Source organism: Notolepis coatsorum (assembly GCF_963971535.1).
Source record: "Notolepis coatsorum genome assembly, chromosome: 10".
Lineage (NCBI taxonomy): Eukaryota > Metazoa > Chordata > Actinopteri > Aulopiformes > Paralepididae > Notolepis > Notolepis coatsorum.
In genome coordinates this window covers 5,641,050-5,658,549 of record NC_140174.1, presented here as the reverse complement: position 1 = coordinate 5,658,549, position 17,500 = coordinate 5,641,050, and the positions used below count along the sequence as shown (strand labels likewise).

At 45.5% G+C, this 17,500-nt stretch overlaps 1 protein-coding gene across 1 annotated transcript in view; it reads right to left on the bottom strand.

The window, feature by feature from the left end:
- The window catches only part of LOC311235011 (CASK interacting protein 2), a 103,031-nt gene that overhangs the window by 20,311 nt on the left and 65,220 nt on the right, over nucleotides 1-17,500 (bottom strand). The window contains 2 exon segments of the mRNA XM_084322323.1: nucleotides 5,075-5,192; nucleotides 15,787-15,881. Coding sequence (XP_084178449.1) covers nucleotides 5,075-5,192; nucleotides 15,787-15,881 — 213 coding nt within the window.

The following is a 17,500-nucleotide window of genomic DNA, read 5'->3' as shown; positions in this document are numbered from 1 at the left end:
GTATCTACCGATACCGATATTTCCCGATCTGATAAAAAAAAAAAAAATTAATTACATTTTTTTATTTTATTTTTTTCCATCCCAATTTCTCACATTACATTCACCCTGAATGTTGACGTTATCCAGGTGAAAAGTTAACTTCATTCAAGCGAGGCATTGCAACCGGAGTAATCTAAAAACTCCGCCTCCAACCTGCTGCTTCATGAGAGCAATGGCGCCATCGTCTGTAAAAATCAGGTGACTGCAAGTTCTGCAACTAGTGGATGTCCCTCATCCTTGACATAAATCATTTGATGTATAATTAAATCAAAGGAAATGCGTTTGTTTTGGCAAAATTATTCTGCTCTGTGTGACAATAAATAAATGAATGATGATATGCAATTTCTATTTTTTTTATCCCGATCTTCTGAAAATCACGTGATCGGATCGGGACATCCCTAGTTGTTACATAGTGTTATTGTCTGTAGAAAAGGTGAACATCCTCATATGTTCCACTGAGACGGGAACAGCAGCTAAAGGAGCATCTTCAGTCTAAATCCCCTCTGGAGTTAAGTTACATAAGAGTTGCTGGAGAGAACGATCACTGGGGAGGCTTACTGTCCCACTGTGGGGCCTGTCTGTGTGGTGCTGACGCCACTGTTATCACTGAGCACAGACACACACAGAGACACTCACACACACAATTACAGTCACACACACAATTACAGTCACACACACAGACACACACACACTCACACTCACACTCACACACACACACACACACACACACACACACACACACACACACACACACACAGTCACACACACACACACACACACACACACACACACACACACACAGACTCTCTCCTGCAGACAGTCCTGCTGAGTTTGCTTCTAGAGCACAGGACCTGTCAACAACTCTTGGCTTAAACTGAACCTTCCTCTCTCACAGAAACACACACACACACACACGTGCAGAAACACACACACACACACGTGCAGAAACACACACACACACGCACGCGCACATAAGCACACACAGAAACAATCTCACACACACAGAGACACTCACACACACACACACACACACACACAGAGACACACACACACACACACACACACACACACACACACACACACACACACACACACACACACACACACACACACACACACACACACACACACACACACACACACACACACACACACACACACACACACACACACACACACACACACACACACACACACACACACACACACACACACACACACACACACACACAAATACAGAGGGCACAATATCCCAACGTAGATGCTTAAGGCTTTAGCACTGAGCTGACACTTCCCAATCTGGCCCTGTAATCCTATTAATGTGTGTGTCTGTATCTGTGTGTTTATGTGCGCGTGCGTGTGTGTGTGTGTGTTTCCGCACTTGTGTGTGTGTGTGTTTCTGTGTGTGTGTATCTGTGTCTGTGTCTGGGTGTTTCTGTGTGTGTGCATGTGTGTGTGTGTGTGTTTCCGTGTGTGTGCATGTGTGTGTGTGTGTGTTTCCGTGTGTGTGTTAATGTGTTTCTGTGTGTGTGTTTCCGTGTGTGGGTGTGTTTCTGTGTGTGTGTATCTGTGTCTGTGTCTGGGTGTTTTTGTGTGCGTGCATGTGTTTATGTGTGTGTGTGTTTCCATGTGTGTGTTAATGTGTTTCTGTGTGTGTGTTTCCGTGTGTGTGTGTGTGTTTATGTGTTTCTGTGTGTGTGTTTCCGTGTGTGTGTGTGTGTGTGTCTGTCTGTTTCTGTGTGTGTGTGTCTGTGTGTGTGTGTGTTTATGTGTTTCTATGTGTGTGTTTCTGTGTGTGTGTGTGTGTGTGTGTGTGTTTATGTGTTTATATGTTTATTTGCACATCAAGACACCCTCCTCCAGGGATAATCACATCTTATCATATTTCTATAAGCTCGGCTGCTATAGATAACGGAAAAAAGGTTGAAGACAAAAACGAATGATTCAATACAAAATATTTTTGACATCATCAAAGCATTTTTGAGTCTCCTTTTACAATATTTTAACGAGTACAGTCCTGGAGATGTACAATACATTAGTAGGTAAATACCCCACCTGAATACCTGGCATCATGGAAACCTGGTCCCCAAGCGGGAATCGAACCCTGGACCTTCTTGCTGTGAGGCGACAGTGTTAACCACTACACCACCGTGCAGCTAGCAGAGGGCATGAATACCTACAGTGTGTTAACAGAGTGTGTATCTATTGATATCTGGGTGCTGATGAGCAGAGCGAATGTCACTATGTTATGGGACCTCTTGCTATGTCATGTGTCCTCCTGTTCGAATGCCTCTGCGTATTTACGGCTGCAAATCTGACCCAGGATTTATATATATGCCATTGTCCAACGGGGCTAAATTGGAACGTATGTGCGCGTGTTCCACCTGCCACTCACCTCACATCCCTCATGTGACAGAGAACCTGCTTGTGTAAGACCGTGTGTGTGTGTAGGTGTGTGTGTGTGTGTGTGTGTGTAGGTGTGTGTAGGTGTGTGTGTGTGTGTGTAGGTGTGTGTAGGTGTGTGTCTAGAAGAAGCCTTTACAACCAAAATGTTAAAGTATCTGTTGGGCATCCAAGTGGCGACCCATGTAACGCGCTGCGTCGCAAAGCGGCCGACCCGGGTTCGATTCCCGGACCCGGCGTCCTTTGCCGAATGTCTTCCCCCCGCTCTGTCTCCCGCTCTTCCTCTCTCTCTCCCTCTCTACCGGACTGCCCGGTTGAACAAACAAAAAAAAAATATCTACCAAAAAAACATAATTTAAAAACTAATTATACTATTAAAAATCAACTGTTGGAGCATACCATTATCACAACTGGGCTACAACTGTAAACTTTTAGTTTTCATATTTGGAAGCCCTGGTCATGTTCATAAGTTGGGTGTTAGAGGCCTTCAGATGGCCAGTTTTCCGAAGAGATGAGCCAAACAATTAGCAAGATATTGCTCAGTGTCAGCAATTATTGGCAGCCGGGCAATTTGGAGAAGTCGCTGCTATCTGTATCCATGAGCTGTGTGTTGATTGTCAGGTTCATCATCCATGTGTGTGTGTAACTTTGGTTGCCATTGTCAATTTGGGCACGATTGTATCAGAATAACCCACAATGTACAAGTGCACTGATAATATTTGTGTCCTTTAAACATTGTCTTTATGTGGGCGGCTGGGTGGCGCAGCGGACATTGCGCTCGTCACCGACGCAAGAGACACCGGGTTCGACTCCGGCTGTCGGCGTTGCCTCCGGCTTGGGCCGGCCGTCATACTGACTCAATTGGCAGAGCCAGCGGGTGGGAAGTCGATGGGTGGTAATCTGGACGTTGTGGACAGCGACTCCTACAGGTCGGTTGGGGGACGCCTGCACAGCAGAGACAGGAAAATGGCGGGGGTAGTGTGAGCCTCCCACACGTTACACCTCGCCAATGAGAGTCCGTGCTGGCAGGTGAAAAGATGTGACAGGCTGCCTCCTCGTGTATCGGAGGGGACACATGATGCAAGGCTTCTATCCTCCCTACAACCGGCCAGTGGGGGGCATATGCGAGCAACGTTCAAGACAGGGGAGGGGAGAATTGGCACAACGGAATTGGGATGGGAGAAAAATAGAAAAAGAGGAGAAAAAAGTGGATAAAAAAAAAAAAACATTGTCTTTATGTGGACATAAATAAAGATTCTAAATGTGGTTTGTGTGTGTGTGTGGGGGGGGGGGGGGGGGGGTAACTACCCACTGCCTTAAGCTACAGTAAAAGTGGCCCCCGAGATAATTAAACCCTCGTTCACGCTGCACTGGGATAACGACTAGTTCTACAATTCTACTGGTAACTGTGCAACGCTGAGGCTGACCTTGTTCCATAGAGTCAGGCTAGTGAATCCTTGTGTGCGCCGCGTATAATCCTTCTATATACCTACTTGTACAGCGGCATATAACCCATATAACTCTGCATGACAGCATGTACAATAATGCTGTATTATACACCGTATATTATATATATAAACATGGCCTGTGTCCCCGACTAAGGATTTGTATAGTCGTATAATTTTGCGCGATAGTCGACTGGTAATGGACTACCCCCCTGAATGCCCTGGTATGTACTACTGTATGTGATGATGAATAAACTCTTGAATCTTGAATATTGTCTCACTTTACTCGTGTCGGTTTGACCCTCTCGACTTGGAACAGTAAAAGTGCTGTGATGACATTAAGGATCTCAACGGGGAGGATAGTTGACATTCACGGGTTGCCGGTTGGCGTGGTGGTTAACGTGTTTATGAGTGCATGCCTACTGTGTGTGTGTTCTCGCTGCTGGTAAGAGATGCCATACTAGACGTGGCTATGTCACCAGACACGCCGTGGGTCTTCATTTTACTCTACCTCTTACTAAGGCTGTGCCTGAACCCTGTTTCTGGGATTCGAACGTTCGTTTTTAATAAATAAAATAAAAAAAAGTAATATTTATTTTTATAATATATATATATATATATATATATATATATATATATATATATATATATATATATATATATGCAAGGGATAATGTATAGCTACGAGGTCATTGTCGCAAAATAATTGACCGACACGGAGTTTAAAATACAGAGGCGCCTCTTATATCCGCGGCACTAACAGAAATAAAAACAACCCAGGCCTATGTTAAAGTGCAGATTGGCTTAGAGGACGATAATGTCTTTTAGGAACTACCAGTAATGTAGTTACACAACAAAAATGTGTTCCATCTTCATGTCAGATGATTTTCAAAAAGGTGCACGAGTCAATGCAAAAAAAGAACAAGCTAAGATACTGCTGAAAGGTCAGAACGTTGAAAATGTTTCACGCCATAGATTAATCTAGATAACATTTTTTAAACGCTTTAAATCATTTAAATTAATCTCCAAAATTAAAGCCTTAACTTTGACAGCCCTAGTTTTTATAAAATTTTTTGTTACTGTAATGTAATGTACTGTAATGATGTAGGTTGTGTGTTAGGACCCCAGGAAGAATAGTCTTTCACCCATGGGTGTAGAGACTAATGGGGATCCATAAATAAACAAACCTGCTCTCCTGCTGAGGACCTCCACCACAGACGGAGGGAAGAAGCCCACTCGGTCCGTGCCCCTCTGGTTGTCATGGAGATGACCTTTCCACCGGCCGTCCGAGTGCTGCTCCAGGACCTGCAATGAACCAGTCACATGCTTTTATTATTATTCTTTTTTGTCTTTCTTACATTTTATTGTCCCATCCCCCAATTTAGTGTCAATTCCCTTCCTGGTCGTTGCACTACCCTACTGTCGGTCTGGGGAGGGTGTGTAGACTACCACATGCTGCCCTACTGTCTGTCTGGGGAGGGTGTAGACGACCACATGCTACCCTACTGTCGGTCTGGGGAGGGTGTAGACTACCACATGCTGCCCTACTGTCGGTCTGGGGAGGGTGTAGACTACCACATGCTGCCCTACTGTCGGTCTGGGGAGGGTGTAGAACTACCACATGCTGCCCTACTGTCCATCTGGGGAGGGTGTAGACTACCACACGCTGCCCTACTGTCTGTCTGGGGAGGGTGTAGACTACCACATGCTGCCCTACTGTCGGTCTGGGGAGGGTGTAGACTACCACATGCTGCCCTACTGTCGGTCTGGGGAGGGTGTAGACTACCACATGCTGCCCTACTGTCAGTTTGGGGAGGAGACTACCACATGCTGCCCTACTGTCGGTCACTCTGGGGAGGGTGTAGACTACCACATGCTGCCCTACTGTCGGTCTGGGGAGGGTGTAGACTACCACATACTGCCCTACTGTCGGTCTGGGGAGGGTGTAGACTACCACATGCTGCCCTACTGTCGATCTGGGGAGGGTGTAGACTACCACATGCTGCCCTACTGTCAGTCTTGGGAGGGTGTAGAACTACCACATGCTGCCCTACTGTCAGTCTGGGGAGGGTGTAGAACTACCACATGCTGCCCTACTAGCTGTCTGGGGAGGGTGTAGACTACCACATGCTGCCCTACTGTCAGTCTGGGGAGGGTGTAGAACTACCACATGCTGCCCTACTAGCTGTCTGGGGAGGGTGTAGACTACCACATGCTGCCCTACTGTCGGTTTGGGGAGGGTGTAGACGACCACATGCTGCCCTACTGTCGGTTTGGGGAAGGTGTGTAGACGACCACACGCCTCCTCTGATACATGTGGAGTCGCCAGCCGCTTCTTTTCACCCGACAGCCCGAGTTTCACTGGGAGAACGTAACGCACGCACAGAGGTTCACACTATCTCTTCCAGATCCCCTCCCCGCTGAACAGGTGCCCCCGACCGGCCAGTAGGGGTCGCTATTGCAACCACCAGGACTCTTGCATACCCCACCGGCTTCCCACCCACGAACAATGCCATCTAAAAACATGGGCTGCTCCAAAGACAACGAACGAGTCGCTGACTTTGTGAAACCTTTCATGTTTTAAATTGTCGTTCAGACCGGTTAGCAATATCAGAATATAGACCTAATTTGGGACACGAGAACCAGACTAAACATTTTACGGCTAGACAACGTCATCGTCTGCGGAACAGCCAGCCCTCACTTTTACATTCAGACGACATCGTAAATTCAAGGGCTCACTCTGTTTCTAGCTTTAGGAGAGACTTCCATAGCAACACTACTATCACCGACATCCAAGAAGGGGGATCCCCCCCCCTTGAACGGCCCTCCTAAGGTTTCTCTCCTCCACATCGCCTGTGGTGCTTTTTTCCTATTGCTAGGTTTTTAGTGAGTTTTTCCTTACCTTCGCTGGGGTATGTCTGGGAGTGTTGCATTTATTTATTTTACATTTATTTTGGATTTCATGTGTTTTTTTTTGTTCTTGATTTATTGTGATGTTTCTTCTTGACTTGTTTAAAGAAGACTTGTCCGGCCCATGGGGACATTAACGTGTGATTTCAGGCTTTACAGATACATTTGATTTGATTTGGTTTTGATTAGACCGGTGTGTGTTCATACATTTATGACCGTAGGGGAACAGGAACGCCATGTGAGTTCTCAAAAAGGGGCGACTTTTAAGTTTAATTAAATCTGGGAAGCGTAAATTGGCCAAATGAAAACAAGTCATACTGTAAGCCTCCCGGCTGGATGAGGAAATGGAAACAAAGACAGATAATAACTTGAGCTTTTAGCAAACAATGGGCCATGTGTGTTTTCCAAGCTACCTCTCTTTGGCTCCTCTTTCATAGACAACGTGAGGCTACTTCCAGTGGTGGAAAGTAACTAGGTATTTGTACTCAAGTACTGTACTTTATCTGAGTATTTACATTTTAGGGAACTTTCTACTTTTGAGAATTGAGAATTTCAATGGGAAATATATTTTTTTTATCCACTTTTTCTCCTCTTTTTCTATTTTTCTCCCATCCCAATTTAGCCGTGCCAATTCTCCCCTCCCCTGTCTTGAACGTTGCTTGCATGTGCCCCCCACTGGCCGGTTGTAGGGAGAATAGAAGCCCATCGCATGTCCCCTCCGATACATGTGTAGGCAGCCAGTCGCATCTTTTCACCTGCCAGCGCGAACTCTCATTTGGCGAGGAGTAACGTGTGGGAGGCTCACACTGCCCCCGCCATTGTCCTGTCTCTGCTGTGCAGGCGTCCCCCAACCGACCTGTAGGAGTCGCTGTCCACAACGTCCAGATTACCACCCATCGACTTCCCACCCGCTAACTCTGCCAATTGAGTTAGTATGACGGCCGGCCCAAGCCGGAGGCAACGCCGACAGCCGGATTCGATACCGGTGTCTCGTGCGTTGGTGACGAGCGCAATGTCCGCTGTGCCACCCAGCCGCCCTTCAATGGGAAATATTGTACTTTTTACTCCACTACATTTATCTGAACCCATCAGTTACTAGTTACTTTGAAGAAAAGGATTTTGCATAGAAAACACAATATATACAAAATAAGAAATGTATGACGATTATATACTTTCACATTTGAAGCCTGTCAACCGCGAGAGGACTTAATCAGAGCTGCAGAACTGGACCACATACCACTTTAACATAACCTTTAATCAGAGCAGCATAACTGGACCACATACCACTTTAACATAACCTTTAATCAGAGCAGCATAACTGGACCACATACCACTTTAACATAACCTTTAATCAGAGCAGCATAACTGGACCACATACCACTTTAACATGACCTTTAATCAGAGCAGCATAACTGGACCACATACCACTTTAACATAACCTTTAATCAGAGCAGCATAACTGGACCACATACCACTTTAACATAACCTTTAATCAGAGCAGCATAACTGGACCACACACCACTTTAACATAACCTTTAATCAGAGCAGCATAACTGGACCACACACCACTTTAACATGACCTATAGAGGTCAATGGATACACAGACGTCATGTAGAATGTGTACTTTTACTTTAGATACATTCAATAGCAAATACTTCTCTACTTTTACTTAAGTATAATTTGAATGGAGGACTTTTACTTTTACCAGCGTACTCATTTATCTGAGTATTTCTACTTTTACTTAAGTAAAGGAACTGTGTACTTCTTCCACCACTGGCTACATCCGACGCTCGGCCGCATGAATACGTCAAGGTTAGAAGAAGGCATGAAGAAATAGTTGCTTCTCGATTATTTTTCTTTTCCTCTGTCAACTATTTGTCAGGTCTAAGTGTGTCAGTTATATACGAGTCCTCGGGGCGTGCTTCTAAACCCTTTAATGAGAGATCCAATGAAAGTACACAGGCTATTTCGGGGGGTGAGTGTTAACAAAATGCCCGCAGAGGACGAAAACAAACAGCTCCTCGGAGTTCAAACGGGACGGGGTGGAACACGCCAACAACACGCGAGTCCGGACGCGGTTTTGGTGGAACGCACACAAAAGATATCTGAGCACATGGGTCTCGTGGACACACGCGAACACACACACACACACACAGGAACACGGCAGAGGACAAACAGTGAGCAAGAGAGAATTAACACGCGAGTAAGTGACGAGCGAGTGACAGGAGCGAGTTTCTACCCGTTTGACACACAATTACCCTGAAACATAGCTCCCCAAACCACCAGACCTACACCCTCACCGTTCCAGAGAACATTACCGTAACTCATTATCCTTTCACAACAGAGTGCACCGCCGACGTCTCATCTTTTATTTAATTCAGTTAGTGGGGTAAAGGAACTGTCAAGCAGACAGATATGATATCATTTGTTCAACAGAGTGGAGATATGGACACACGCGGTGGCGCTAAAGTGCGCAACACAATTTCCCCTGAAGTAATATAGGTTTCCTTCCAGATGAAGCCGGACGATTGGAGGTATAGACCACACGTCTATACGTCTGACGTTAAGTGGTTGTAGCTCGGGCTGTGGGGGCGCTGGAGACATGATCCAATATACTTTTATAAACGCCTGAGTCTCCTGAACACGGAGAGACCAACCGCGAGTTGATCGGCACTATAGTAACTTTTTCGCACCTACTCCCCAAAAATCTGCAGGCGCACATTGATAAACCTAGATCTCTGGACAATCCAGAGACTCCGTGGGCAATCTGCGCATGCAGAGTAGGTGGTGCTGAAAAAAGTGACTGTAGCTCGGCCAAGAAAGTTGTCAAAATGTGTCGGCAGGAATAAATTTGAGCCCCATAGGCTTAGAGTTAATTATATTATATTGTTTTTTTTCTCATATTTGTATATTCAGATACAATTGTATTGCCTATATTTATGTCTTTCTACTATTAACCCGCCCATACCTGTACCTCCCCTCCCCCCTCCCCCATGATGCTATGGCACCAGAATTTCCCCTAAGGGGATCAATAAAGGAATATCTTATCTTATCTTGTGCAAAGGGAGCTACCGCCCAACGAGTCTAGTGCATTTCGGGGAATCCTAATAGCATGGGTGCCCCAAGGCAACCACACTAATAATACAAAGAATGAATAGCTCAAAGACAAACACGAGATTGTCAGGAAAGTAGGGTGTAAAGGTACACGTATCCGTACCGGACGGTTTCAGTGTGTACCGTACCGTACCCAACGGCTGTGTACCGAACTAATACAACGGTATGTTAACCACTAACGACCGCCCACCGGCGGCTGTTTTTTTCACAATGTAATATACAAGTTGATTATTAATTTCAATATAGAATATTCGTTGACAGCCCTACAAGTACAATTAGTTACTGCACACTACATCACCACTGAGTGGAACATGGAAAGCCAAACTTTCCCTCACTGTACCAAAAACCCGTACCGAACCGTGACTTCAAAACCGAGGTACGTACCGTACCGTGGTTTTTGTGTACCGTTACACCCCTACAGGAAAGGGCCGGCTAGTGCAGTGTGCTCCACACCTGCTTGGACCGTATCAGAGCAGACAGACAGACAGACAGCACAGCAGGGAGAGAGAGAGACAGGAGGGTCTCTCCAGGAGAGACGGACTGAGCCCTAAATACATCTACTCAATAAAACAACATGCTGGTATATTGAAACTGGACAGGTCCCATCATTTATTGTTGCTGCGGCCGCCTGTGTGCTTAAAACTGATTTATTATGGCTGCATCTTTGTCAACAGTTCAAGAGTTCCTTATCCTCTAGATAGAACAAACTCTCTCAACATGTGTTCAGAAGTAAGGGACATGGTAAGGGATGTACACGGACACGCCACCAGGGGGAGCCCTACAGACATCGTCCCAGTGAGATGCAATAGGAAAATAGGCCAAAACGCATTCCTATATTCAGCAGCAGTACAATGGAATAGCCTACCAATGGAGTTGAGGACCATAAGCCCCTTCTCCACTTTTAAATTAGCTATAAAGTGGTGGATCATAAGTAGCAGAAGCTGGGAGTAGTGAACAAAGGGTTTTTAATATGTGTTGTTCCTTTTTTATTCTTTTATTGTCTATAAAATGGAATATTATTGTACGTCCACACACCAGTACATAAATCCACTGACACCAATAATGAAGGACCACAATGGAAACAAGCCTATGGCTTTATTGTGTTTTATGAAATCCTATTGGTAAATGGAGAAAATGTATACCTGTTTCATATTGTGATCAAATGTATATGTGTGATTTTCCATTCTAAACCAATAAACTATTCAATCAATCAATCAAAAGCACAGAGTGAGTCCACTACCCGAACATGAGTCCACTACCCTAACATGAGTCCACTACCCTAACATGAGTACTGTACGATATGATCTGACATAACAGCCCTGCCGACCAGCAGCACTAATCTGTCCTCTCCTCCTCTGATCTGTCCTTTGATCTGTCTTCTCCTCCTCTGATCTGTCCTCTCCTCCTCTGATCTGTCCTCTAATCTGTCCTCTCCTCCTCTGATCTGTCTTCTCCTCCTCTGATCCGTCTATAGAGATGCTAGGGCAACGGTCTGGTGTTACCAAGACAGGAGGGTAATGGTTCCAGCCGGCTGCCTCTGACCACAGAGGAACAAGGCTCTGTGCGTGTCGCGGCCTCCTCACATGACGAGCAGCAGGCATCACTTGCTTTATGACTTTTGCGGTGCAGTGCAGGGAATACATTCCCCCGAAGATCCAATTCCAAAGAAAAATTTTAATCACCGCTGCATTGATTTATTAAAAAAAATTGTTTCTGTCCCAAGGACCTTTCTCAAGGCATATCAAATCACACAGTTTTATGGGCTGTTTATGGGCTGTTTGTAAGCCATGTGTTACTTTTTTGCGATTTGATATGTTTTGAGAAAGGTCCTTGGGACTGAAAAGTCGACCTTTTTTTTAATACAATCAATGCAGAGGTGGTAGGTCCTTCGGATGAGACGCTAAACCGAGGTCCTGACTGAATCTCGGTCGTTAAAGAACCCAGGACGCCTATCGCAAAGAGTAGTAGGGGGTTGCCCGACGTTCCTGGCCAAATTCCCAATCAGGTCTCTGACATCAAGGCCACCTAATCATCCCTTCCCCTTAATTGGCTGATATCAATCCCTGTCTCCTGAGCCGTTCAGTCATTGTGTAGTGTGATGTGTGCCTGGTGCCAGTGTATGGTAGTCATTGTGTAGTGTGCCGTGTGCCTGGTGCCAGTGTATGGTAGTCATTGTGTAGTGTGCCGTGTGCCTGGTGCCAGTGTATGGTAGTCAGTGTGTAGTGTGATGTGTGCCGGGTGCCAGTGTATGGTAGTCAGTGTGTAGTGTGATGTGTGCCGGGTGCCAGTGTATGGTAGTCATTGTGTAGTGTGATGTGTGCCTGGTGCCAGTGTATGGTAGTCATTGTGTAGTGTGATGTGTGTCTGGTGCCAGTGTATGGTAGTCAGTGTGTAGTGTGATGTGTGCCGGGTGCCAGTGTATGGTAGTCAGTGTGTAGTGTGATGTGTGCCGGGTGCCAGTGTATGGTAGTCATTGTGTAGTGTGATGTGTGCCGGGTGCCAGTGTATGGTAGTCATTGTGTAGTGTGATGTGTGCCTGGTGTGAATGAATGAATGAATGAATGAATGAAAACTTTATTTAACAGATTGCAGAATGGGTACAATACAGTACGGCTCAATACACACAATTGTTAAGGGGATGCAGACCAGAGAAAGACTTTCGTCTTGTTTACATCAGGGTCCCCCATTTTCAATTCATCATAACATATATGACATACACAACATCCTACACCGGTGCCAGTGGTATGGTATGGTAGTCAGTGTGTAGTGTGATGTGTGCCTGGTGCCAGTGTAATGGTAGTCATTGTGTAGTGTGATGTGTGCCTGGTGCCAGTGTAATGGCAGCCATTGAGCCTGCGTAGCCCAAGGTTGGGTGCTACCAGTGGTGGTGAAGGAGGCCATTTCCACCCTACATTGTGGGGAGCGCTTTGAGTGTCTAGAAAAAAGCGCTATATAAATGTAATGAGTTATTATTATTATTTAAGTATTATACACGGGAAATAACTTTTTCCTTTGGAGCCGTGGAGACTCCTCCTCACTCCTCACGTGAGTCAACGATGCCACAGCCGCGTTATGAAAGTCCTCCATTGTCATCATCCCACACACACGTGGAGAGGAATCCACCACCACAGCTCTCTATTCATCCAAAATAGTGGACAATGGGGAAGGAGAGGGAGGCGGCCTACGACACAGCAGGAGAGGGAGGCGGCCTATGACACAGAAGGAGAGGGAGGCGGCCTACGACACAGCAGGAGAGGGAGGCGGCCTACGACACAGCAGCCTAGGGGCCCAGACCGCTCCAGACCGGTTCCACTGAAATAGTGGAGTCGTAGTGGTGGGGGAAAAAAATCGATACGTAGTAGTATCGCGATACTTTGCGTGGCGATACTGTATCGATACAGGGACGCCAAGTATCGATGTTTAATTATTTATTTATTTATAAAAAATTAAAATAAAACTTTTTATTTAGTTTTTTTGTATAAGTAAGTTGCATTGTTCATTTCAATACCTGTAATAGTACAGTAGTCCACACACACGCACACAGTTTAGTTTGACAGGTACATGCAACACAGATTTTTACATCTGTCTGCTTGAGAAAATAGCACGTTCTGCAATAAAAATGATTGAAGTGAGATGAACAGACTGAACTTTATTTTATTAGATAAAACATGTTGACAAAGTTTTACTTTGCAGTTGAAAGAAGGTAACAAATCGCAATATATCGCAATATTAACATCGCAATACTCAGCATATCGCAATATATTTAGTATCGCAATACTATCGTATCGTGACTCGAGTATCGTGATAGTCTGGACTACTGTAATGCACTTTTTTCAGGCCTACCTAATTCAAGCATCAAAAATCTTCAACTCGTGCAAAATGCGGCTGCACGGATACTAACTAGAACTAGAAAATTTGATCACATCACACCAGTTTTGTCCGCCCTACACTGGCTTCCTATCCAAGCCCGATCTGACTTTAAAGTGCTACTCCTCACCTACAAAATTTTAAATGGGCTTGCACCGCTCGTGCTCTGCGCTCACAAAATGCAGGGCTTCTATCGACCCCTAGGGTTAAAAAGAAATCCGCCGGCCACAGAGCCTTTGTCTACCGCGCTCCCTACCTGTGGAACAAATTACCTGCCGTCATCAGGGGCGCCTGCTCTGTCGAAGCTTTTAAATCCCTGCTTAAGACTCATCTTTTCTCTCTCTCCTTCAACCTACCCTGATCTCACCTGGTCGGGGACTAACCTTTAGATTAATCTGTCTAGTTTAGTTAGGGTACTACAGGGTACTACATGGTACTACATGGCACTACAGGGTACTACATGGTACTACATGGCACTACATGGCACTACAGGGTACTACATGGTACTACATGGTACTACAGGGCACTACAGGGTACTACATGGCACTACAGGGTACTACAGGGTACTACAGGGTACTACATGGCACTACAGGGTACTACAGGGTACTACATGGCACTACAGGGTACTACATGGTACTACATGGCACTACAGGGTACTACATGTCTGCTCTTTTGCAGCACCACAAACATGGGAACTCTCTAACTCTTCCCTCCCCCATCTCTCTGAGTGCCCGTCTCCTAGCGCTGATTAAGGTGATGGATGCCTCGGGGTCTTGGCCAAGATTGCAGTGACTGCTCTACATGCACCTCCGAGGCCTTGGATCAGTTATTTACCGTCATCTGTCCGTGGTCCTGTCAACTGATTAACAGTATTAACAGACTGTTAACAGATTAACAGTCAACACGGTTTCATTGCTGGGTTAAGTACTTCTATTCTATTCACATAATATGCTTACTTCATATATCTACTCCATTCACATATATGCTTACCACTTGTATCTATTGCTATGTCCGCCCACTACAATCACATGAGCTGTCTAACGCCTGTCCCGTCTCCCTGTCTCCCTGTGAGTTGCTGTCCTGGATTGCTGACCGGAGTGTCGGACGTCCCGTGATGAAGGCCGGGAGGCTGCGACCCCCTCTGCGTGCCCCCCTGTCTCCGGAGGTCTCGTAGTGGTGACCGGAGTGCCGGACGTACCGCGATGATGTCAGGGAATTTGCGACCCTCTCTGCGCCGCCCCCTATCTCCCTGTCTCCGGCTGTCCCTGAGCAATGAGCGGAGTGTTGAATGTCCCGTGACTAAGACGGGGAGGACGTGACCCTCTTTGCGCCGCCCCTGTGCCTCAAATAGATCCGCTATCAGCTCTATCTTTAATCTTTCAAAATGTTCATTTGCTATCGCTATTAGCTCTATCTTTAATCTTTCAAAATGTTCAGTTGCTATTGCATGCACTCATCTGTGTTTCACTACACACATGAGTGCATGCTTACCAACTGTCCGTCTGCAACACTACTATCACCAACATCTAAGAAGGGAGATCCCCCCTTGAATGGCCCTTCTAAGGTTTCTCTCCTCCACACTGCCTATGGAGCTTTTTTCCCTATTGTTAGGTTTTAGTGAGTTTTTCCTTACCTTCGCGTGGGGTATGTCTGGGAGTGCTTGCATTCTTTCATTTATTTGCATTTATCTTAAATTTTTTGGACCTTATGGTGTTCTTGTTCTGTTCTTGACTTATTGTTCTGTTTTCTTCTTGACTTGTTTAAAGAAGACCTGTACGGCCCATGGGGACATTAACGTGTGTTGTCGGGCCTTATAAATAAATTTGATTTGATTTGATTTGATTTGATCAATTTATCGTGAGGCCTCTGGTGATTCCCACCCCTATGAAATAGTGTCAATTCCCGGACGGGATCTGGTCTTGGCAGGTCCCGCTGGGCTCGGTTCAGGCTTAAAAACACACACACACAACACACACACACACACCACACACACACACGTGTCGTGTACCATGATGAGGTCCCCGGCTCGGAGGTTGAGAGCGGTGGGGTCGTGGAGGTTCCAGTAGTCCTTCACTGCTCTGACCTGGAGAGAACTGGACGCTTCTAGAGAGAGAGAGAGAGAGAGAGAGAGAGATAGAGATATAGAGATATATAGAGAGAGAGAGAGAGAGAGAGAGAGAGAGAGAGAGAGAGAGAGAGAGAGAGAGAGAGAGAGAGAGAGAGAGAGAGAGAGAGAGAGAGAGAGAGAGAGAGAGAGAGAGAGTTTCCGTTTAGTTTAGTGTTTAGTTTCACTTTATTGTCCACAGTGTGGAAATAAACCATTGGTCTCACCATTGAACAAACAAATAAAAAAACAACAATGACAATGACAGCAGACATATATATATATACATATACATACATCTGCAAGGGATAAATGCAGAGAACATAGGAATACAATACATCAACAAGGACCGGGTCTAACAAGTGCAAGATTCATTTAATGCCTTAACACTTTGGTCGCCAAAAACGCCTAAACTAGTCATTCCCCGCCATGCTCATTCTGTCAAAGACGCCGTACCACGTCATTGAGATCAATATTTCAAAAATCTGTGATCGCAATCATATTTCTCCCCCGGAGACTTGAGATCTACTGTTGATCCCCTCTCAACTCTCCAACGGTTCAAGAGCGCCATCTGGTGGCCGATCGGTGGATCGCCCAAACCGGAAACCGGAAAAGGAAGCTGGTGCTCATTCCAATTCGGTCCGATCACTCGCTCATAGTCCCGGGACTCGAGCTAGACACAATGGATAGCAATCCGTTACCAATAACTCGATAAACAACATGATTTGGACGTATATACTATTATACAACCTGGAGATGGATCGCATATTTCAACATCCCATAATAGGAATATTTTTGCTCCACGCTCATCGCCCAACGCTACGTGGAAGCTACGGTGAGTTTCAGCGTTTTTTTTTAACGTGTTCGATACAAACTGCTCTAGTGATCATATCACCCACACTAGATGAATCATCTAACGTTGGCCACGGAATTATAAACGACCCCCCCCCCATTCGGTCAACATCAGATGATAAGTAGTAACTTCTAGAAGCACGTCCATTTGAATTTTTTTTTATCTCGCGCCGATCGCTATCAAACTGTATACAATCATCAATATAATGCATTTAGGGCTATAAATCACGTTCTGGAGAAAGCTGCAGAAAACGATAAAAACATACTTATACTTTAGACCGTATTTTAGTATGAATATGTGAATGAAAAAGTATAACGTTGGTACACCCTGAACAATAGATACTTGATGTTGAATGGGCCATAGTAATGTCAATTTAGCAATACAATTTAAAAAGTTATAGCCCTGCAAAGAAGAGGAACTTCTCCATAGACAAATAGAGCTGGCGTGGGATGGTTTATTATGGATATAAGCCTGGCGAAGAAAGTGTTAATGGTCAAATTCAGCTTGCCCTAGGTGGTCTGTAACTCCCCCTAGAGTGGGTGAGAGGGGTCACCCACTATCTTCCTAGCTTTCTTCCTAAGCACTTCATTGTAGATGTAACTTAGCTGTTTTTGTGAGAGAGAGAGAGAGAGAGAGAGAGAGAGAGAGAGAGAGAGAGAGAGAGAGAGAGAGAGAGAGAGAGAGAGTGAGAGAGAGAGTGAGAGAGAGAGAGTGTGAGAGAGATAGAGATATAGATAAAGAGAGAGAGAGAGAGAGAGAGAGAGA